The sequence below is a fragment of the Salvia splendens genome, chromosome 15 (assembly GCF_004379255.2).
Source record: "Salvia splendens isolate huo1 chromosome 15, SspV2, whole genome shotgun sequence".
NCBI lineage: Eukaryota > Viridiplantae > Streptophyta > Magnoliopsida > Lamiales > Lamiaceae > Salvia > Salvia splendens.
This window is the reverse complement of record NC_056046.1, coordinates 19,586,027-19,609,650: the sequence shown is the minus strand read 5'-3', so window position 1 is coordinate 19,609,650 and position 23,624 is coordinate 19,586,027. Positions and strand designations below refer to the sequence as shown.

General features: G+C 38.2%; 1 protein-coding gene and 1 pseudogene across 1 annotated transcript; one reads left to right on the top strand and one right to left on the bottom strand.

The window, feature by feature from the left end:
• Nucleotides 1–11,687: 11,687 nt before the first annotated feature.
• Nucleotides 11,688–12,816, top strand: LOC121766829. Its single transcript, XM_042163067.1, has 2 exons — nt 11,688–12,002; nt 12,214–12,816. The coding sequence occupies exons 1-2, from the start codon at nt 11,688–11,690 to the stop codon at nt 12,814–12,816; spliced, it is 918 nt and encodes a 305-aa protein (XP_042019001.1).
• Nucleotides 12,817–16,764: 3,948 nt separating this feature from the next.
• On the bottom strand, nt 16,765–18,437 carry LOC121767922 (annotated as a pseudogene).
• Between the last annotated feature and the right edge of the window lie 5,187 nt (nt 18,438–23,624).

Below are 23,624 nucleotides of genomic sequence, written 5' to 3'. Positions count from 1 at the left end.
CTTCCTGGGTGGGCGGTGTAAGGAGTCTCATGTGCTTCGCTCATCACTTCGTTTTTGAGCTCCTCAGCATCCTGTATGCATAGTCGTCTTTTGAAGGTAAGAGTCTTCTTCACTAAAGTTTCCAGATTCGCCGGTTCGCACTTCTACATGAATCTCCTCTAGTTTCGCATCCATCCATTGTGCTTTAATAATTCTCGTCCTTTGATCAGGTTCAACAACTAAAGTGGCGATTCGCGCTTTCACTATTTCAGGTGCTCTCACCACTTATGAATGCATCTTACTAAGCTCGCGGACCAGGCTTTCTTCTTTGGTGAAAAACGTGGCCAGTTGGGAATGACCCTTCCGGCTCAAGGCATCTGCCACTACATTTGCCTTGCCAGGGTGGTAATTGATGCCACAGTCGTAGTCCTTCATCAAGTCAAGCCATCTTCGTTGTCGCATGTTTAAATCCTTTTGCTCGAAGGAAAAAAAAATTTCAGGCTTTTGTGGTCCGTAAAGATCTCGCATCGAACTCCGTAGAGGTGATGCCTCCAAATCTTTAAGGCGTGTACCACTGCTGCTAACTCCAAGTCGTGGGTTGGGTAGTTCAACTCGTGTGGCTTCAAATGCATAGGCAATCACTTTGTTGTTTTGCATCAAAACACATCCAAGTCTCACTTTCGAAGCGTCAGTGTAGACCACGTAGTTCATTATAAGCTCTGGCACAGCTAAGATTGGCGCGGTGGTCAGTTTCTCCTTCAAAAGTTAAAAACTTGTCTCACACTCCGGGGTCCAATTAACTTTTACCCCCTTCTAAAGTTGCTGGGTCATGGGTCTCGCTATCTTGGAGAATCCCTCGATGAAACGTCGGTAGTATCCCACCAATCCGAAGAAACTGCGGATTTCACTCAGCGTTTTCGGCGATTTTCAATTTTGTACAGCCTCGACCTTTGCTGGGTCCACTTGAATTCCATCAGCCTTCACGATATGACCAAGAAAGTTCACTCAATTCAACCAGAACTCACACTTACTAAACTTGGCATATACCTTTTTCTTCCACAACGTCTCCAACACCGTTCGCAGGTGCCATCCATGCTCCTCCTCGTTCTTCGAGTATACCAACATATCGTCGATGAAAACTAACACAAACTTATCAAGATACTCGTGGAAAACTCGGTTCATCAAGTCCATGAAAACTGGCATCACGACACTCTCATAATGGCCATAACGAGTGCGGAAAGCAGTCTTAGGCTTATCCTCTTGTCGGACCTTCAGTTGATGATATCTCGACCTCAAGTCCATCTTTGAAAATACTCCAGCTCCTCGAAGTTTGTCGAATAGGTCATCTATCCGCGGCAGTGGATACTTGTTTTTTAGGGTCGTTTTGTTCAATTCTCTATAGTCGATACACATCCTCATCGACCCATCTTTCTTCTTGACAAACAGCACAGGAGCGCCCCATGGTGAGGCACTGGGCCTAATGAAACCCAGGTCCATAAGCTCTTGAAGTTGTATCTTGAGTTCTTCTAACTCTTTAGGCTCCAATCGGTATGGTGCCTTGGACACAGGGGCTGACCCTTGGCTCTAGGTCGATTGTGAACTCCAGTTGTCGATCTGGCGGTGGTCCAGGCAAAGTTTTGGGGAAAATGTCGGGAAATTCTCGTACAACGGCAACATCTTCCACTTTCCTTTCTCCTACCTCATCTCCTTGTACATAGGCAAGATAGGCGGGACGCCCCTTTCTTACCATCGTACTAGCTTGGAGCGCGGAGATGATAGATGTTCGCCGGTTCATCGAGATTCCATAGTATATGGTGGGTACCTTCCCCGGGGCTTGCAGAGATAATTGTCTCTCCTTGCAACGAATCGTCGCAAAAATTCGTGGTTAACCAAACCATTCCTAGAATTACGTCGATATCCCCCATCGCCATAACTTAAGTGACTAACTTAAGTTCTCCCAAGAAAATTTCTATTAACTCTCCTCGTTTTGTCTTCCAACTCCCACACAGTTTTCTAATATTCAAGGTATTATCACACATTTCTTTTCTCGATCGTCTCGTCGTCCCGTGGCTCTTTCTCGTCACCTTTCATATGTTCTCTCTTGTTGAGGATATTTATTTTGTGCAATAAACTCTATGAAGGGGCTTGTACTTCCTCTACAATTTCCTCGCACGATGGTGACCTTAAATACATCTTCTCATATTCTTTACTCGCTTATCGTTCGATCGATCATTCACTCATATATGTATCTCGTCGGTTATGTAGACGCTTCTGGTTGGTGTGTCATTTTTGAGCATGTCTGACTATAGAAACTTCTCCCTTGTGTATATCCGAGTCGACTACTGCATTTCCCTACCGTCTAGCATCAAGGATTCGAAATTTGACCCAACAGTCTTACTTGGATATGAACAGATTTCAAATTGTTGCAACATTGCTAAGGATGTCTTTAGTCGGGGAGGCTCCAAAATTAATCAGGGAAACAAGAACAACAATGTAATGATTGAGTTCCATTGGACTCAACCCGTCCATTCTAAGAATTAAATGGTTTAGAGGCATCAAATAAAACCCATAGAGATTTGAGAATTTACTTCTGATGAGAATTCGGAAGAACATGAGATAGGTCATGGAAACAGGATGAAACTGCAAAAATTCTCAAATTCCATAGCCGACTGCTAGATCACAATTTGTAAAAATTCCGGACAGCAATGAATGATATCGTTCAAACATGTCAAGGCCTAAAATAATCAGTCGCGGCAGGATTTAGATACATAGACAAATGTCATGAAGTAGTACAAATGATGGTTCAACAACATCATGTTATTGGAAAAAGATGAAACCACGTTAATGGGTTTGCGGGTTTGTTAAAGACAACTCAAAGTGAATGGAACTTTTCAGAAATTTAACACGATCAACCCGTTAAGAAAGAAGAGAACATGATAGCCTTAACTTGGTGTTGCAGAAAAGAAAAAAAATCATTGAGTATGAAGCAATATATGTAGTGAAACCGAGCTAAAAAGAATTTCACCTCTGCAAGAAAGAACTTGCCACATACATGGTTACAAAATAAAGAGGTGAGCTAGTAGTTCCAAGAAGAATATTCCATCCTTTGAAGAAAACAAGTCTGGAGGTGTGGTCATACTGAAGGTCATAACTGCAAACAACCTTAGGAATGAAGTTCAATGATGGAAGTTCATAAGGTCAAAATATTGTCCTTATGAATGATGAATCAAAGGAGACTACTGAATCAAGCTATCCAACGTTACAAAGGAAAACACAAACTTTCGAGATAAGTGAGTCATGACTCGATATAGGGAAAAAAAATAATGGACATTACTTGCAAATTGGGAGTCAACCAAGGTGTTTAAATAGATAAGGGCTCACGTTTATTCAAAACGTCCCGAAAAGAACTTAGAATCCAAGTAAGTACTGTTGATTTAAAAAAAATCGTTCATTCTAGCTACGAGGGTCGCACTCCCTCGTACATTTTTCGCTAGCCTGAACATGGTAACATCGTTCTATGAAATCGTGGATTCCAAGTTGAGATTCATCGTATCGTCGAAATTAATAACATTTTTTATGGTCGCATCTTCAAAGTCTTCTTGCCATGCTACGTAGTTTTCGAAATGCATTGCCGTTGTACACGTGGTCTTAAGGTGTCGTAAACGTCGTCGTATTTGTGTCGCATCGCCACTTTGGCATGGTATACAAGACTGCATAGTTTTATTAGATCTTAGGCATGATCTCGCCATTGTGAGGATACACCAAAGTTCGAAATATATACTTTCGTTCTAGCACGTTCAAACTGGCTTATCTCTTAGGCACTCTTTAATTTCAAGCATAGCTTGAAGCCTCGTACTTTAACGTATATCTGATCATTACCTAACTCAAGCTTCATATGGCTCCTACGTTTGCAACAAGGTTCAAAAGTTCCACATTTCACTTTAATAGTGGTTCTATACGATACCTCGTACTTCATCGGTCATGAGTTTTCACCACATAAACGTCATACATATATTGCACAATCAACACATTTATTCGTATGAATCATTTGGTGTTCCATAACATAACAAACATCGTACATTAATATATGTGAATAGCAACACTTAGCCAATCAATCATCCATGGAATAACATTTCATAAATCATGCAGTTCATGCTCATCTGTATCACAATCACAACTCACAACTACACGCGTATCATGCTTTGCATTTCACAGTTTCATAGTCATGAAATTTTAACCGCCTAGGCATAAAATTTTGTCTTTCATGGAAGCAACATATATTTTCTTCAAGTAAAATTTGCAGTTTTGTGGACGTAATAGAAAATCTCAATATCAACCAATACAAGTTCATAATCATGCTTCGATATCCAGCACATTCAACGCCATCATGCCTCACTGTTAAACAAAAGCAATTGTATAATCTCATAGTGTCTCCCGGTTCATATCTTCACAACCTTTTCCAAAAGCCATAGTATTTACTTATTTCCCACAGGGGTTGTTTCATAGTGCAATCAAGTAATCACACTCATAATTCACGTTTCACAATTCATGTAATTTCAATCATTTAGAATTTCATCTATCCAAACCCATAGAGGTCCAATCACATATTCGCTGATTTTTCCTTAACGGGGTGTGCACAACAGTATTGATCATTTTTGGCATAGTCGTATTAAGCAATTTCATATCCATGTATTTTCATCATCCCACACTTCCAAACAACATTTTCAAGGACATCATATTATCTTCGATTTCCATCGAAATAATTTCATTTTCCACTAGAGAAATATCCCCATCACACTTTCCAATATTTCACAGGTTCAGATCAAACTTATTGAAACGCTTGTTACCTCATTCTTCGTGGTTGGGCGGAGACGAGTCGTGGTGGTGAGCCTTCGATGATTATCAATTTGTCAAATTACACATGAATAGACTTTGACTCAACAAGACTCTTGGGTCCAGAGCGGAAAGAACTGTGGCTCTGATACCAAACTGTCACGACCGCCCTACTAGTGTATAATAAATGTGGCGATCGCGACTTAAACAGACTTAAATATAACAAGGAAAATAGGCTAGGGTTTCATCAAAAAGGTTTGACCAATATATTAAATGAGTAATTAAGTATAAAACAAGATGAAGACTCGGGTTTAAATAATGAGTTGGGCCAGAAATTAATATTCAAGGAAAAGATTAAGAGTTTGACATTATCCAACAAGACTTTAAAAATCCAATAACTGAACAAATTCAAGTTCAAGCCCAATAGCTAATAAGTAAAAGAAATATCGCAGCGGAAACGACCAAGAGAAAGAGTGAAGTCATGTGTGAAGACACGACGACACTCGGAGTTTCAAGACAATACTATCAATTTGTTTAGTTTGCTCAACACCGCCAACCGCTCGTCGCCGCTCAACCTGCACATAAGGAGAACACATGCATGGCTGAGTACTTATAAAAATACTCAGTGGAGTTATGCCGAAAACATTTCCATAAAAAAATGTTATTTATCATGCCATACGTAAGTAACCATCGGGGTTTAGCTTTAGAAAGGCCCGAGGCACTCAAAATCATTTCCCATTGTAAAAGTCGACTGATCAGTCATTTTCCCATAGACGTTAGCCATATCTGCCAATACATGACAAGGAATGCGGCCGCAAACCAGGTCACTAGACCGGCCAGCCCGTACGCTAGCACACGATCTACCATAGGTGTACACTAATCCAAGTAGGGTTTTCGGCCCTACGAGGATCCGAATTCAATTTAAATAATAGTGGCAAAAGCCACATCAGATAGGCACGTTAAAACAAATCACGGCATGATAAACATAGTGATTTCCATCGATAAAATAATTAGGACATGGTCCATAGTTAAAAGAAATCCCACCTCGACCATTTAGACCTTAAGTACTTCTTTCCCTTTGTTATCACGCTTCATGCACGAGTTATCACCTTTGATAATAGCATGTATCACCAATCAGTCACAAACATTGACTCATAATTATGCATGTCCCCACGTTTTTCCTTTATCCCCATCGACAAAAGGAAACACACCATAACATACATCCTTGAATAACACATCACTTCATCATAATGTGGTTCTTAAGCATTTATATAAATCATGTACATCTTTTCACATAACAACATAGTTGCTTTTGTAAAGATAGAAATCTCACAGCACTGCGACATCATTTTGTAAAAATCATTAAAAATTCACACAACTTCCGTTGGGGCTAGGATTTTACCACACTACAGTAGACTCATCAAATAACTTCCAGTTTAAAAATCACATCAAAATAACCTTTTTAGGTCGGTCGAATTGAAAGCGTAACCTACTGGTCGGGAAAACATTTTCGGGCAGTACTGCGCAGTTAACTTCAAAAATTCACCAAAAATTCATCTTTCGTCCAAATAGGTTGAAATTCATACACAACACAGAAGACACCATGAAGTTTACTCAGAAAAAAGAATCGGCCAAAAGGAGTTCATTTGGTGGGTTAAAAACGTGTCGGAACCTACTGTCCGAACTCACAATTTTTCATGTTTCAAAATTTTAATTAGGGTTCTATCCCCATTCATTCAAAAACAACCTTTTCATGCTTCTAACACACACATATGCTTAAAAGAGCCTTCATACTCATGGTTGTATATAATCACACATCATTCACCAATGATTTATTTAGACTTCACGAAATTGCATTCAAAATGCATACACACATACAAACACAAGTTTCCCCATCGATTAAACCCTTAGATTTGAAATCCCTACACTCACTAGATGCATAAGGGAAACAAAAGAAAAGTTGGGATGGAGAGGATGAAGAATAGAGGTTTGATTGTACCTTCTTTGATCAAAACGATCAGTAGAACAAATATAAATCCCGATTCTTCAACAACTCTTGGCAAGAATGGAAGAGTGGAGTAGAAGAACAAGTGGAGAGGATTGGAGAGGGGAGATGGGCGTGTGGAGGGAGAGAGAGAGACGTGAGTTTGGGGGCTAGGTTTAGGTTTTGGGTTTAGTCTTCCCTTCCTATTTATAGGATTAGAATAGGCTCTCAAATAATTTGGAAGATTTGGAGAATTAATTGCATGAATATTTGAAAGAGATTAGGGGAGATTTAGGGGAGGGAATTAACGTGAATTTAGCCTATGATTTTATTTGGTATTACACGGAGTAGAATAAAATAATACAGAGCAGAAAAATTAATAACAAATCCTCCCACAATATGGAAATAGGCGTGTGATTTTAGCCCCTCCCACAAGGAAAATTTTCCAAATCTCTAATGGAATAAAGTAGGCAAGATTGGCTAGAATATTTATTATTTATTCATGGAAAGAAATAAGTAAGGAATCAACTATATAATAATTAATTCCTCCTCTCCCAAAAAATTAGGAGATTTCGAAAATCTCCATGGACAAGTCATAGGGGTCGAAATTTCCATGGAGGAAATAAAGAATAATTGACTTTGGATTTAATTTGGATAATTATCCCAAGCAATTAATTAAATCCAGGAAAAATAGAATTCATCTCCAGCAATTCATAGTGGTCGAAAATTCTAAATAAAAAGGCAAGATGAAAATTGATGATTCTATTTAAATCTGACTCCCCGAAATAAAATATAATTTACGGCAATATATTTCATTCCGCATAAATTAATTAAGGCCATGTCATCAATCAACGAATTTGACTCGGTCAAATCAAAATTAGGTCACCAACGCAAATACATAACAATTCGTCATTTAATTGCGGCAATCAAAGTAATTAATGCAAACGTCTTAGGGTTCGAAAAGTGGGGCGTTACACTTGGGGCCTGAATCCGGGCTAAGGTTGTGGATGGCCTTATGGGGTTTGCGTAAAAAATTCTAGCCACGTCAAATTATTAACTTTTCTTTATTTTTTTAAACTTATTCTTGTAGTGAAACTCTCTCAAAATCACCAATTATTTGCAGACAATGCCAATGCTTTGTGTAATTACTATATGAAGCTTCCATTTCAAAATCGCAAACCATGTATTAAAGATGTAGTCTGTATTAAATGGATAAAAAGAAATAATTTTGGAGTTATTTGTAAAAATAGTTTGAACTAAAAACATACAAAAATGGTCTGAATTTAAAAAAATAAAATAACAAGATGTTATTTACCAGTAAATTCTCTAATAATTTATTATTAAATCTAAATACATGAACTTTGAGGTTTTTTCTAATTTTTTCCAAAATATAATAAATAGTCCAATATAATAAAAAAGAAATTATTCTCTCCGTCCCATTCAAGATGTCCACATTCTTAAATGACACGAGATTTTAGGTGTAGTAGTTGAGTACGATAAAGTAATGCGCTTTTTATTAGCACAAAATAAGCTTACAAGCATACAGAGTAGATCTAGTATAGCTAATAGTTAGTACAGGATATCGAACACAGGAAAAGCGATCACAAACTGACTATCTTTTAGTAAGCTTCTTTCACTATTTGGAAACACAAAAGATTTTGATTTTGAAAACTAAAAACTTGTAAAATAAAGTAAGCAAATAAAAAATTGTAGATAAAACACATAGAAATAACAGATGAGATAAGAGAATTTCAGGGATGTGCTTTCACAGTTATGGTTTATACAAGTTCCATCTCAATATCCTAGCACAATTCATACTTTACTAGAACGAGTCACATAAATATTTCCCATGCGGCACAAAGTAGATCACTTGCACTAGGGTCGTTAATCATAGATTTTTAACTCCCAAAAGCACACTACTCCTATTGTTTGCTCTCAATTAAAAGTACTGTTTTAAGGGGAAATAATTATAGCGTCAACTAAGCTCTTCTAGCATGCAAATCCTCTCTCGATTACTTTACAAGTCAATAAATCATCACAGAATATGTCACTCAAATATGAAGCATTATCCACACTTAAACTTGAAGCAAGTAATGAACAAAACGGATATTAAATAAATAAGAACTGTATAAACCAGAGTCATACATCCCTAGAATTCTATGAATTTAGCTACTCATAATGAAATATACTAAACCCATAGTTTGTAGGGAAAACATAGAAATTATAAGTACTAAGATAATAAAACCCAAAGATTGAATCTCGTAGCCTTGATCTCCTCTTGATTCCACGCTTCAAACTCCTTGAACAATGATGAATAGTGGAAGGAACTCTCAAATATTATGCTCTGGTGTAGTATTCAACGAAAGGTTCCTTTGATGAAGCGTTCGGGGATATATATAGCCTCCAAGTCGTGTACAATGATATAGTAAATCTTCAGTATAGTATGATAAGTCTTGAAGAGAAAATATGACAATTTCTGTGCACTGCGTTTTTTCAGCGGGCTGCGGCACAATGTTCAGCGATCGCTGGCCAGCATTCCGTAGCTTCTGGATCCAAATCAGCGGTCGCTGCGCACACTCCGGCGGTCGCTGGCCATGTTCTCTTGTTCAGCTCAATTTTTCAAAGCGGACCGCTACATAGGCAGCGGTCGTTGGCTAAGTTCCAGCGGACCGCTGGCTGACTCGAAAGCTTCAGGCTTCCAACTTCGACTTTTTGCTATCTTTTTAGGCTCTATGCACATTTCTCACAAAACACGTCAGAATACAAAAATAGATAAAAATATGTAAATAATGGACATGTAATGCGACTTTGACACTCCAAACGGACCAAATAATGACCTTAAAACAGTGCGAAATTCAAGCATATCATAAAGTTGGGTGAAAAATGTGATTGAATATTTTAATGAGGAGAAAGAAGAGAGAGGAATAATTTTCAAATATTGAAAGTGGACATCTTGACTTGAACAAATAAAAAAGGAGAAACGGATATCTTAAGTGAGACGAAGGGAGTATCTAAAAAACTAAATATTAAAATTGAGAAAAATGCTAAATTAGAGTTATTAAAAAAAATAATATTTTTTATTCAACTTGTTCTCTCGGGAAAAAATATAATCCCATAATTCATGTATTTAAATTGAAAAAGAAAGTCCAGGGAGAAAAAAAACCGTAAGTTCGTAAATTTGCATACTAATAACATGTAATATTAAATTAGAGCGTAGAAATGTATTTGTTTTCAATAATGTCATATAAAATGAGTAGTCCATTGATTTGGTTATTCGATTTTTAACTAAGGTCTAGGGTTCAACCTCAACAAGAACATATTTTTTCCATTTGTTATTTTTTAATTTTATCAATTCATATTTCTTCTTATTATCAAAATAATTCCTTTAAATACTTTATGAAATCTAAACTTTTACCAATTTGCATTATGTTGTTATATTTATTCTTTAGTTAAAATCATTTTTAATCTAGTGTTAATGTCTTTTTGTCCTAAAGTATTTATAATTAGTGATCCATGCATCTTAATTATTCTCTACGTAACAAAATGAACATTTTAAATATTTTGAAATCTAAATATTTACTACTCTACTTGTATCACTTTTGTATATAATATTTACGATGATTTTGAATGTATAAAATATTTAAAATAATTTTATATTTTTAAAAGAATAATATATATTTGAAAGCTAATGCATGTTTATATTTTATTAATGAAGCTAATGCTACTTAAATAATAATATAAAATTATTTATTTTATTACTAAAAATAATATTAAATTAAATATTTAATATTTAAATATTAAATTCCACCCCTGTCATTTTTGGGGTCTGGATCCGCCCGTCACCTTAACATTGCACCATGTAGATAATAATATGTCAAATGTATTCAACGTTAACTTTGATTTGATCGGAATTTTCCATTGAGTGAAAACTCATAAAAACTCAAAATTAATATATTCAAATTAAAAAGTACGAGTACTACAAATTTGGGGGAAAAAATTAAAAACACAAAGTTTGTATATTTACAAATAAATATCCCAAAAATTAACTTAAATACGGGAAGAAAATAAGATTGTGTTTTGTAAAATCCCTCCCTTCGCTTTATCAAAGTGTGAATTCCAATCCGTCAACTCATAACATAACCACAAGTTTGCATTAGTGAGTTAAAATTGACGGAACTATCAACTTGAACACCACTGCCTTTTACAAATTGTCCCAAATTTTGGGCTATAAACTATAATTAAAATATTTTAGAAAATATAAATTTTCTGAAAATTTCTTTATGTTAATCATAAATGCTCCCTCCGTCTATCAAGATCTTCTTTTTCATTCCCACAATTTGGGCCATAAACTATAATTAAAATATATTAGAAAATACATAAATTTCTGAAAATTTCTTTATAATATCATAAATGCTCAATCCGTCTAATATGATCTTATTTTTCATGTCAAATTGATAAATTACCATTTTTATCGGATGGATCAGCTAAATTTTAATGTTCCCATCTAATACAAATATTAAGAATCAGTTTATTATTTTCAGTAAATAACTAAAATATTATATTAGGCTAAGTTCATAATCACAACTTCAGATCTTCTTGATGTATGTTTGAGTAAGAGGAGGCTGATTACAATGTTGGGACGAATTAAATAATAGATTTTATGATCTAGAATCATTATATCCAAATTTCACATTCATAACTCCTCTTCTTAGTATCAAAGATATAAATAGTAGAGTTAGTAAACAGAAACGTAAACAATTTTTGAGGTACGGTGATCATGAAAAAGGATTCATTTGCATTGTCTATGCTTCTTTTTACATATGTGTTGATATTATTGAGAAGAGCAGCTTCCAATCCTCTCCCGATCCACACACCGCTAACCCGAACCCAAATGGAAGACTTGTTCCGAGCCTACGTTCCGTATCTTTATCTCCACCCCGACGAAGATTACCTCCCCTCTTCGGTTGATTGGTTTTTCAACAACGGCGCCTTGCTGTATAAGAAAGGGGAGGAGTCAACTCCGGTCCGGATCGAGCCAGGTGGCGCAAATCTCCCTAAGGGAGGTGATCCGGCTGGCTTGTACTGGCTGAACCTCCCGGCGGACAAGGGAGGCCGGGATAGGGTTAGCCACGGGGATTTAGCAAGTGCTGAGGCTTACGTCCACTTTAAACCGGGCATTGAGAATGGGATGTTCACAGATATTCAGGTGCATGAATAATTCACTTTTTACTACTCTTGGTAATAGACATGACTTTTTACACATAATTTTCACTACATTTCTTAAAACCTCTGTCAGGTTAACTCATGTCAATTTATCGTGTATGTAGTGAGTAATTTTTTAAAAAAAATGTGTTAGTCCTTATCAAATTAAAAATATTAGCTGATTTTTTTTTAAATCTGCGTCTGCCATTGTTCAGGTGTGGATGTTTTATCCTTTCAACGGCCACGCAACTGCAAAAATAGGGTTTATTAAGAGAGTGTCGTTGGGGAGAGTCGGGGAGCATGTGAGTGACTGGGAGCACGTGACGCTGAGAGTGAGAAATGGGGATGGGGTTCTTGACAAGGTGTATTTCTCTCAGCACAGCGGGGGAAAATGGGTTGATGCTTCTCTGCTGCAGTTTGTAAACGGGAATAGGTTTGCATGGTATTCTTCGAGGAACGGGCACGCTGGGAACAACGAGCCAGGGCTGTATCTGCAGGGGCCCGGGAATGGTTTCGGGATAAGGAATGATTGGGCATGGAGCAACAAGGTGGTGGATACGGGGGCAAGGTTCGTGGTGGTGGCGTCCGAGGGGGAGGCGGAGGCCGTGGCCGAGCCGCCGTGGTTGAGTTATGAGAGTAAGTGGGGGCCCACCAAGGAGTATGATACGGCTTCGGAAGTGAGGAGGGTGAGGAAGTTTCTGCTGGGAAAATTGAAGAAACTATTGGATAAATTGGTGAAGGTGATTGATGAAGTTTATGGGACAGATGGGCCCACAGGACCCAAGGTCAAATATAACTGGAGTGGCAATGAAGCATAGACTCATATTAACTTCTCTATCTTTGACTTATTATGATACTACAACTTAAGATACTAACTTATTGTAAACTTGCTACTACACTATTTGTTTTACAAACAGTTTTCTTTATATTTGTAGGATCGATTGACAAAGAAAATTTCCACAGTTACCTTTTTTTAATACGATACAAAAAACAAAGAAGCATTTTGTAACAAAAATAACAACAAAAAGTTATATGATAAACATTCTATCTAAAACATTTACAAATACAAAAGAAATAGAAATTAACAATTTCTTGCATTAGCCGCTCGTCTATCAAAGAAAAATGAACACAAGATAGCTTTAAATAGTGAAATGAGAAGTTTCTATAAGAGCATCTCCAATAAGAATAGTTCAGCCATAGCCCAGCCACAAACTCCTCTAAAGGGATGAATTTTGCACGTGTGTCGTATGCACGTGTTCCCCCTTTCAACAAGATTTATAATTTTCCCACTAATGCAACGAATATTACAAAGTATAAGCGGCAAGAGCGGGGTCGAACCACTGAGACTAGGGACCTACTCAAGATTGTTTCTACGACACATTCAGAAAAGTGATCGGCTGCTGCCACGCAACGAGAGGGTTGAGTTTTAACTCCTAGACCTGGGAAATTAAACCTAATCTATTCTATCTACTGGGTCCAGAGAATAGAAATTGCTTGAAATATAAATGCATGCATGATTCGAATCTGAATTTAACTTTGGAACATTCACCGAATTTCCTGGGTCAAGCAAATAAATTTCCTAAAACAGCCAGACAACAGATTGTAAGAAAAGCAGCAGAATAGATTTTCCTAAATAGCCTGACAGAAACTGTAAAAGCAGAAAGCAAAAGCAAAGCAGATCTGATTCTCTAACCAACTTCCCACTTCATCTTCTTCATGTAACTAAGCTAAAACAGAGTGAAAACAGAGCATTGAACACCATTGACGAAATAAAACAGAGCATGCTTCAAAACCTCTCGTAAACACGAAATTCAAGCTAGAACTAATAGATCTACTCTCCTGGGTCAAGCGGAAAGCAGAATAAATACAGATATACCTTGCATGCATCACCTAAACTAACAGATCTCAGAAATCGAACACGAGAACAACTAGATCTCAACCTCTAAACTACTGGAAATCATGTAAACATCGTGGATCTAAACATCTAAGCCATCAATTGCGAAAAGCATCCAAGAAACATAAGTAAAAACATCATCAACATGAAAGTAAACACCAAAGCTTAATAAAACCACAAATAAGTCGAGATCCAAAGGCGGAGTCGTCAATTCCTCCGATGAAACTCGAGATCTTACTACATCGTCTAAAAAACGGTAAAGAAAGCTAGGATCCAACGTCGGAGGCGTCAATTCCACCGTCGAAACCATTGAACTAAGCTAAGAAATCAGCAACCAAACTAAACTAAGCTAAGAGAGCAGTGGCGTTAAGCGCCTATGAGAGTTTCCTACCTAAACTACGAGAACGGTAGCGTTAAGCGTTACCGAGAGCTTCCTACCTAAACTACCATAGCGTTAAGCGCTCCTTTTCTTCATTCATGTTGGTCCCTTTATATAGGGAGGCTTCAAGCTCGAATCCCTAGGGTATGCTCATGATTTGACGTTTGTACCCTTAAAATAGGATCTTTTAAATCTGCTCTGCTCTGCTCCATTTTCCCTGCTCCTGGTAATTGTGTGCGTTCCTGGGTTCGGCAGATTTTTCACGCTCCTGGTCTCCTGATAATTCTCCTTGACCTAGCGGATTTTTGACACTTTTTACTCATTTTCTGCTCATTTTGCATCTGCTCGGTCAATTTGCAGCATCTACTTGACCCAGCAAATATCTGCACACTTAAGCTCAAATTTGCGCATTATCTCCCCCAAAAAGCATGTAATATTACCAAAAAACAATGCATGAAACGAGCCTTATCATCTCCTATCACATCATCAGCACTAAAACTCCTCCTGCCACATTATCAGGACAAGCAACTGCATTTACGACACATATACGGGAAAATTCAATAATAATATTAAAATAGAGAGACCCGCTCGTCCCTTGAGTAGGCTCGTTGTTGTGCTCCATTTCGCGTTGTTGATCTTGTACAGAAATTAATATAGAGAGAAAACTCGTTAAAACAAGTGGTGCAAATGAAAATGACGTGCAGATCGCGTATATATAGCGTTTCAAAAAAAAAATCTCGCTCGCCGATCTGGCGCCTGCAATGGCGGCCAGGAGATAGGCGAGCGCACGCCGTTTTTTTCGCCGATTTGGCGCTCGCCGGCTGCAATGGTTCGGCGAGCGGACCAGCGAGCGCCAAGAATCGACTAGCCGGCGCGCTCGCCGCTATTGGAGATGCTCTAACGAAATCAAAACAATACATGTAATAACTGGCGCCTACCCAAACATTTAAAACAATCTCTAACGACTACAAATAGAAATAAGCATAAAAATGAAAGCTAAAAATAATTAAACCAAAATCCTAAACCAGTTGTCAAATTTAACAAATTTGGCTCCTAAACACAGAGATGGTTTAGCCAATCTACCATAGGATTTTTAAGATCGAGGCGTCGTCATACCGGAATGAGTTGATGATTTGAGGTGACTAAGCTCAAGACGCGAGGAATGCACATATCATCAAGAGTGACTAGATATCATCCTCCTCTTTGTTAATTGTGCTCTTATATGAGAACAATATTTGTGGATAGAAGAGATAGATACAGATGGATATTGATACAGATCTGAGATATATAAACCGATATAGAGATAGAGACATAGAGACAGAGATAGAGAAGAGCCAATTACAAGTAATGTATGTAAGGTAGTAGCATTTTAATATTTTTCATTCATTACTGATTACAATGCTTGAATTCTCTTACTAGAGCACAAGTATTATACTCTAATGTTACATTTTTTTTTATCTGTCCGTCATTAAATGTCATATTTTTTCTTTTTTTCTCCGTCCACTCATTTCACATCTATATTTGGCAAAGAGACTCACATTTCACTAACTAATCCCACACACATTTTGTTATAAAACTAATATATAAAAGTGACTCCTATATTCCACTAATTTTTTTCATAAAGTCAAATAATTTCTTAAAATCCGATCCGGTCAAAAATGGAATATCTAATGGCGAACAGAACGAGTATTAGTTTTCATATTTTCAATGTATACATGAAAGATGAATAACCTATGGGTATCTCATATATTCTTTTTATGTGCGTCTGAAATCAAGAACATCAAGGTTAAATAGCTTGTTTATATGTTTGTTACTAACTCTTTTGGAATGCATTTAAAAATGATATTTTAAAATCTGATTTCACATCAAAGAAATCATATTGTATGTCTAGAATCTACTGTGATTATAATTGCAAATTTTGGGCAACTAATGGTGACTAAAAGTGCATGAAAATGGAGATAATTAAGTAAGTTACTGTTACTTGGTTCATACTTCACAGTATAAAAGTGAATTTATAGTTAGAAAACAATGATTTTTTATTATTAAAATTACATTTTAATCACTGCATCATTTTACATAGCATCTATAATTAAGAAGTGGTAAGTATGTCTGATATGCACAAATGGTTTTTAGAAGTATTTACTAGGTGTGTTGGAGTCATGTGAAAATGCAGAGGTAAACAATATGAATTAAGAGAGAAAAAAAATCCTAAATGATGTTAGAATACATACATTTTACTCATTATTTTATCTATTTGTAAAAAGTACTCTCAAACCTCAAGAAATCTATATATAAGATTTTCAAAAGACTAATAAAAATATTAAGGAGGTAAATATAACAATAATGAACAAAATTGGTAATAAATTTTGACTACTTACCATGATCATAATATACTATTATTAGTAATAACTATTGCACTAGATCTGCTTGCACAATACATATCACTATGCATATGTGAAATAGAGAATTCGATAACTAATTCAAATATGCAGCCTATAATTTGGAAGAGCCATTAGAGCATCTGTAACGGGGCTGGGCCGCATCTCGCGAGTCCCGGCCCGTCCCGAGCGTTGCACGGAGGAGAGTCACGGCCCAGGCCCGTCCCGGGCCGCATCTCGCGAGTCACGGCCCAGGCCCGTCCCTAGATGCTTAGCCCTAGAAGTGACCAAACCAAAATTCTCGGACATGTCCAAATCATATGGTTTTGTTCCATCAGGGAGCTTCCAATCGAAGCAATGAACCAACTGCGCGACTATCGAACTAACCACGGTTAGCCCCAATTGTAGCCCCGGGCAACCCCTTCGAGTTTAAAATCTCGGCCCAAAAGCTCAATATTGGTCCCTTGGAATCTCTCTGGATCAAATTTTTCAACGGGATCCCTCCCGATGGCCCATACATTCACAAGAACTCGTACTTTATTTGGAATATGAAACCCGTTGATATCGCACTCTTCCATGGCCTCGTGTAGGAGCAACGGCCAGTCGGGGTGGAGCCTCATAGATTCCTTGATGACGCAATCAGGGTACTTTAGATGGGAGAGATGAGATTCTTCCACCATTTGATTTTGCCCCACCTTTTCTTCAACTTCTTTCTGAAGTTTCTTCATTATCTTTGGATGTCTAATTAATTCAGACATGACTCATTCTACCGCTGCTGCAGAAGTGTCCATTCCAGCTAGCAACATGTCCTATCCAACATTAATTATTTGACAAGTCACTATCAGCTCTTCTTTCCCAAATTAAATCAACAATATAATTAGTACTAGTGAGACAAAAAGGGTTACCAGGAGAATGGCCTTGACATGGCGGCGGTCAAAGTCAAATCCGGCCTAGCCAGAGTCAAGAATGGCCATGATGGTATCGACGAAATCATGACTCCTCTCCTCCTTGCCAACATGGTCATCAATAAGCTTCCTGAGCCGCCGCGCCGAGCCCTGAAGATCCATCCACCTCAGGTAGGGGAAATAGTCGCCGAGATTAAACGCGGCCGTCTCAGCCATTGTCTCCGCCATCACCTCCTTAAACCCCCCTCTCGTCGAACTTCCCGTCCGAGAACTTCCTCCCGAACACCATCAAGCACGTCATATCCGCGCTGAGCGACATCACCCGAGCGCTCGAGTCCACCGGGGCCAACCCACGCGCCTCCCTCAGCTCAGCCCCCCTCATAGGCCGAGCTTGCGCATGTTCCGCCAGTAGGAGCCGTAGCCGAGGTAGAGGGCGGCCTCGTGGTGGGGCCGGTTGGCGAAGACGAGGTCGTGGGTTTTGAGGAAGAGCTCGGCGGCGGAAGGGGAGGAAACGACGATGATCGGGATGGGGCCGAAGCGGGTGTGCATGATCGGGCCGTGTTTGCGGGCCAGGCGGTGGAGGTCTCGGTGAGGGTTCTTGCTTAGGAGATGGAAATGGCCGATGATCGGAAGCCCGATCGGGCCGGGAGGGAGTTTCTTCTTGCTCCTCCGCCGCCGTTGAAATAGGTAGAGGAATGTGATTGCTGCGATTGCCGTTACGCAAATCCAATCCAATCCATTTCTTTTTTTTTTGCCCATTTTTGAATTAGAGAAGGTCGGGATTTATATACAAACAAACAACGCATTATGGTTTTGGATAAAGTTAAACTAAGGCAGCTAGAGGTCTCCAAACCGAACCGGCCCGGACGAACCGGCCCGGAACCGGAACCGTCGGCGGCGGTTCGAACCGGGACCGGAACCGTCAGCGGCGGTTCGAACCGGGACCGGAACCGCCCGAACCGCCGGGCCGGTTCAGGTTCACAAAAATTGAAGAACCGTAACCGGCGGTTCCGAACCGGCGGTTCCCGACACCTCCCGACACCTTTTCAGGCCTACTTCCTAGCCTTTTCAGAAACCGCTCCCCCGGCCGCCGGTTTGGTCAGAAACCGTTGACGGAAACCGCCGGTTTCGGCGGTAAACCGGTTGTTCCGGCAGAAAACCGGCGGTTCCAACGGTAATTTCAAAATTTTGAATTTTTAAAATCAACGAAAACCGCCGGTTTCCACCGAAAACCGGCGGTTCGGCCGTTTTTTCAAAAAAAAAATTAATCACAATTTTCCCCTCTAAATACCCCACTCCTCTTCATTTCTACTCACCTCATTCTTGTGTTAATAAGAATTTCTCTCTCAATCTCAATTTCTCTATTCTTCATCCTCATTCTCTCAAGTTATTTACGTTATTTGCGCTCATACTTTACTCTCACGTTGTTCACGTTATCATCTTCACGACTTTCAATTTCCATAAATATTTATATCATGTCTTCATCTCGTCGTGGTGGTGATCGGGGCAAGGGAATTGCCCAAGATCAAAGTCAAAGTGATACTCGTCGTCGACGTGCCCCTTCTAGAGCACAAGTTGCGGAGGAGGTGGGAAGGCTAGCCGCTCTTCGAGCTCAAGTAAGTTATAAGATGTTTTAATTTTTTGTTAATTCATTTTTATTAAATTCATAATTTCATTTTTTATGTGTTTTATTTTTGTGTTATTATTTTTACTTAGTTGTATAATTTTCGTAGGAGGAAGAAGATCGAAATGCGGCCTTGTTACTTGCCCTCGGCGACGACGACCCACAAGGGGGGCATTCACATTCGGCTTCGCGTTTCGAGTACGATGTGAATCTATCGTCGGACGAAGGCGATGATGGATCGCATCAATTCCCCCCTTCTAGCACCGGGCAAGTTAGCGACAATGATGAGGAGGAGGCCGATCCTCCTTCTTCCGCAGGACGACAAAAGAAAAAGATGCCTCCCAAGTTGAAATCCGAGATTTCCACCAAACATTTCAAGAAGGTCCCGGTGTTAATTCCAAATCCTAATGATCCGATCACTACCATGGAGACGGGTGAGTTCAAAGCATATTGCAACTATTGCGATAAAGTCTATCCATTTGTTATCGGTGGGGGATATGGTACTCTCCATCGCCATTTGAAGTCAAAACACCCCGTGGAATATGGGCATACTAAGTCCCAAAGCCAAATAAACTTCCCCGCCGGCTCATCGTCTCAAACAGGTACGCCGCTATTTAAATATGATCCGAAAAATGTTACCGATACTATGGTGAGATGGGCGGCAATGAAACATTTGCCGTTCAATTTTTTTAATGACAAAAAATATGAAGTTACTATGCAAACCGCTTTTAATGTTGCTACAAAGAGAATTCCCCCCTCTACTGCTCAAAGATCTAACAACCGTCAGTTTTTTTGACAAAAAATGAGAGGTTGGAAAATTCCTCTCCACCTTGGGGCACAAAGTTAATATTTGCTCCGATGTGTGGACGGATTCTTTCCAACGAAATTCTTACATGGGAATTTCATGTCATTTTATAGACAATAGTTGGTCTTTAAATAAACGTTTAATTGGTTTTAGACAATTTCCTTCCCCACACACCGCACAAGCAATTGCATCTTTAATTATTCAAGTTTTGAATGAGTATGAGTTATGCAACAAGATATTTTCGGTTGGTTTTGATAACGCAACCGCTAACACCACAAGTATATTCGATTTAATTGCGGCTTGCTCCCCGGTGATAAGTGGTAAGTATTTTCACCAACGTTGTATTTGTCATATTTTAAACTTATGTGTACAAGATGCTTTGTCTTTGTGGCAAAGACATATTCAACCTATTACTACAGTTGTATCCTTGATCCACTGGAAGCCTCAAATTGGCAAGGCGTGGAAGAAGTATTGCCATTCGAAGAAAATAAGGTACACAACTTTTACTTTAGACGTGTCTACTAGATGGAACTCCACATATGATATTTTGCAATCTACATTGGAGCATATAGAATATTAAGTTGATTTTTATAGAACTTACCATATTGATGATTTATATCTAACATCTTCTTGTTGGGATCAAAGCATGAGCTTGTTTAAGTTATTCAAAGGTTTTCGAAATGCCACTATTGAGTTATCGGGTGTGTATTATTGCACATCCGTTCATGTTTTAGAACATTGCATGATCATATCACTTGGTTTTAAAACTGGAATGAAAAATTCCACAAACAATCTTGAGTTAATGTGTGTTTTATATTATAAGGTTGAAAAATGGCTCAAGTATTTCAACAAGATCCCCACGGTTTTTTTGCTTGCCAAAGTTTTGGATCCAAAGTGGAAACTAGTTGGTACTTTCAAAATTTTAGAATTTTATTACAACAATTTGGCTTCTATTGATCTTGAACCACTCCGAGCTTTGCAAACTGACGAGGACGACGACAACTACATAAACCTAGCCCAAACATTCCAAATAAACATCCCCCACCTCCCAAGCCTCCAAAGAAGTTTTGAGTTCGACTTGCGGGCTCTCTTTCACGATTACGAAGCCAAGTACAACCGTACCCACCAAGTGAGACCTAGACCCCCGTCAAACACATAACTTTGGCTTCTTCCAAGTTGATGACCCCGACGTCCAATCCCAATTGGCGGACCTATACGGCTTCAGCAGCGGAGGAAGGACGACAAATTCGACAAGTGAGTTAGACTTATATTTTGACTCACACTTTTCATTCAATGAGGAAGAAGGAGGTCCCGTTCCCCAACAAATCGACGTCCTAGATTGGTGGGGATCACACGAGAAAGATTTTCCCATCCTTGCATCAATGGCCAAGGAGATCTTTTCGGTTCCGGCTTCCACTGTCGCCGTCGAGTCCGCCTTTAGTGTTGGAGGCAACGTCTTGGACGACCGAAGAAGTAGACTTACCGGGCAAAACATGGAAGCCACCATGTTACTTGATGATTGGTGCTCCGCCGAAATTAGAGACCAAGAACCGGATTGGGACAATCAAGTAGTACAACCCGACCAAGACTACTTCCCCGACAAAGAAGAGTAGGCGCCAATTCTTCCGATCAAGCCAAATAGGTAAGCAAGGTAAGAGAACTACGTGGACTTTGATTCCAAAATGCAATTGAGCATTGAGGATACGTAGGCATCTCAACTTAAATTTCAACTTAAATTTTAAATTTAAGTTTAAATTTAAGTTGAGCTCAAGTCCTTTTCCTTTATTTCTTTTTTCTCCCCTTTGTTTCGAATATGTAATTTTGTAAATTGTAATCAAGACTTTAAGTCTTTTGTAATTTATAATTTTGAAGTTGTAATTTCTAATTTTTACGTTGTAATTTGTAAATTTTAAGTTGTAATTTGTAATTTTAAAGTTGTAATTTATAATTTTGAAGTTGTAATTTGTATCAATAAAATTGCATTTGTACATCACTTTATTGTAATTTTATTTATGCAATTATATTTATATTTTTTACTTGAATTACAAATTTACAAAAAAAAAAAATTAAACGAACCGCCGAACCGGCCGAACCGACCCGGAACCGGATTTGCACCGACGGTTGCGGGGTTCACGCGAACCGGCGGTTCACGGTTCACGAACCGGAACCGCCGAACCTTGGCCGGGCCGGTTCAGGTTCCATCATTTCTCGAACCGGAACCGGCGGTTCCGAACCGTGAACCGCCGGTTCCCGAACCATGGTAACGTCTAAAGGCAGCAGTGGGGCGCCCCACGTCATCAGTTTTATCCTCCTATCCCCACCTGCAGTGGGGCGCCCTAAAGCGCGCCCTATACATTTTTTTTATTTAAATATTTAAATAACTACAAAAATTAGGAAAAAACTCCATTTCATTTATAAAAATTAATACATTTATAAAAATTATACATTTATAAAAATTAATGTTCATATGCTTATGAGTTAGTCAAGAGTAGAGTCACATTATTAGTAATGTAATTGGATTTAAAATTAGAAAAATTCATGTTATAAAAATTACATACATTTTATAAAAATTAATTTTTATCACATTTTCATCTTAATAAATGTATAAAACAATTTAGATTTCAAGATATCTAAACTAGTGTGTGTAGCCCAATGGTTAGGATTATTGCCTTCCAAGCAATAGACCCGGGTTTGAACCTCGGCAAATGAATTTTTTTAAGTAAAATGTGTGCCATCATCTGCGCCTATCGTCCGCTGCGCCCACAATGGCGCGGACAATGTATCAGGCGTGGGCTTCGGGCGCGCCCGTTGGCAGGCACCCACAATGGTGCCATCGTCCGCGCCCGAGGACGATGGACGCCTTCGGGCGTCCCATTATGGGTGCCCTAAGACTTACAAATATAGCAAGTCTTTGATGAAAAGATCTAGTTGGGTGGTGGCACATTTAAAGAGTAGTATTAAATATGCATGTATAGTGGTAATGTAGATATTTTATGAGAAAAGATTGATTATTAAAAATTGTATATACAAATTACCTTTTGATTTAGTTCTATTTTGAGGATATAATTTTATGACTAATCTATCGTTAGTACTTAATATTCGATATTTCTAACTGTATTAGTTTGAAAATATCATTGATTTAGATTTAAAACTATTTATGGTAGTATTGATTAACACACTACATCATTAAATTACTATATTTAATTATTAGATAATTACTATATAATTTAATAAAGTACTTACTATAGTATTTTTTTTAAAGAAATTTATATTTGGTCATTTTATAATTTAGTACAGTATCTAGAATTTTTTTTGTCATTTCATATTATTTATATACAAACAACGTATTGTGGTTGGGTGGTGGCATATTTAAAGAGTATTTAATATGCATGTATAGTGGTAATGTAGATATTTTATTGCTATATAATTAAGCTTCTTTTCTTAGAATTTTCTTCATATGCCGACTTAATATATATATTAGAATTTCCGGTATGACTTTTTTGTGTTGAACAACCTTATCACTTCCTATGACTATTTTCTTCATATGCCAACTTAATATATTGGATTTTCTAGTAGTATGACTTTTTTGTTTTTAATTAATTTCGAGAACAACCTCATCACATCCATGTCGTATGTTTTTT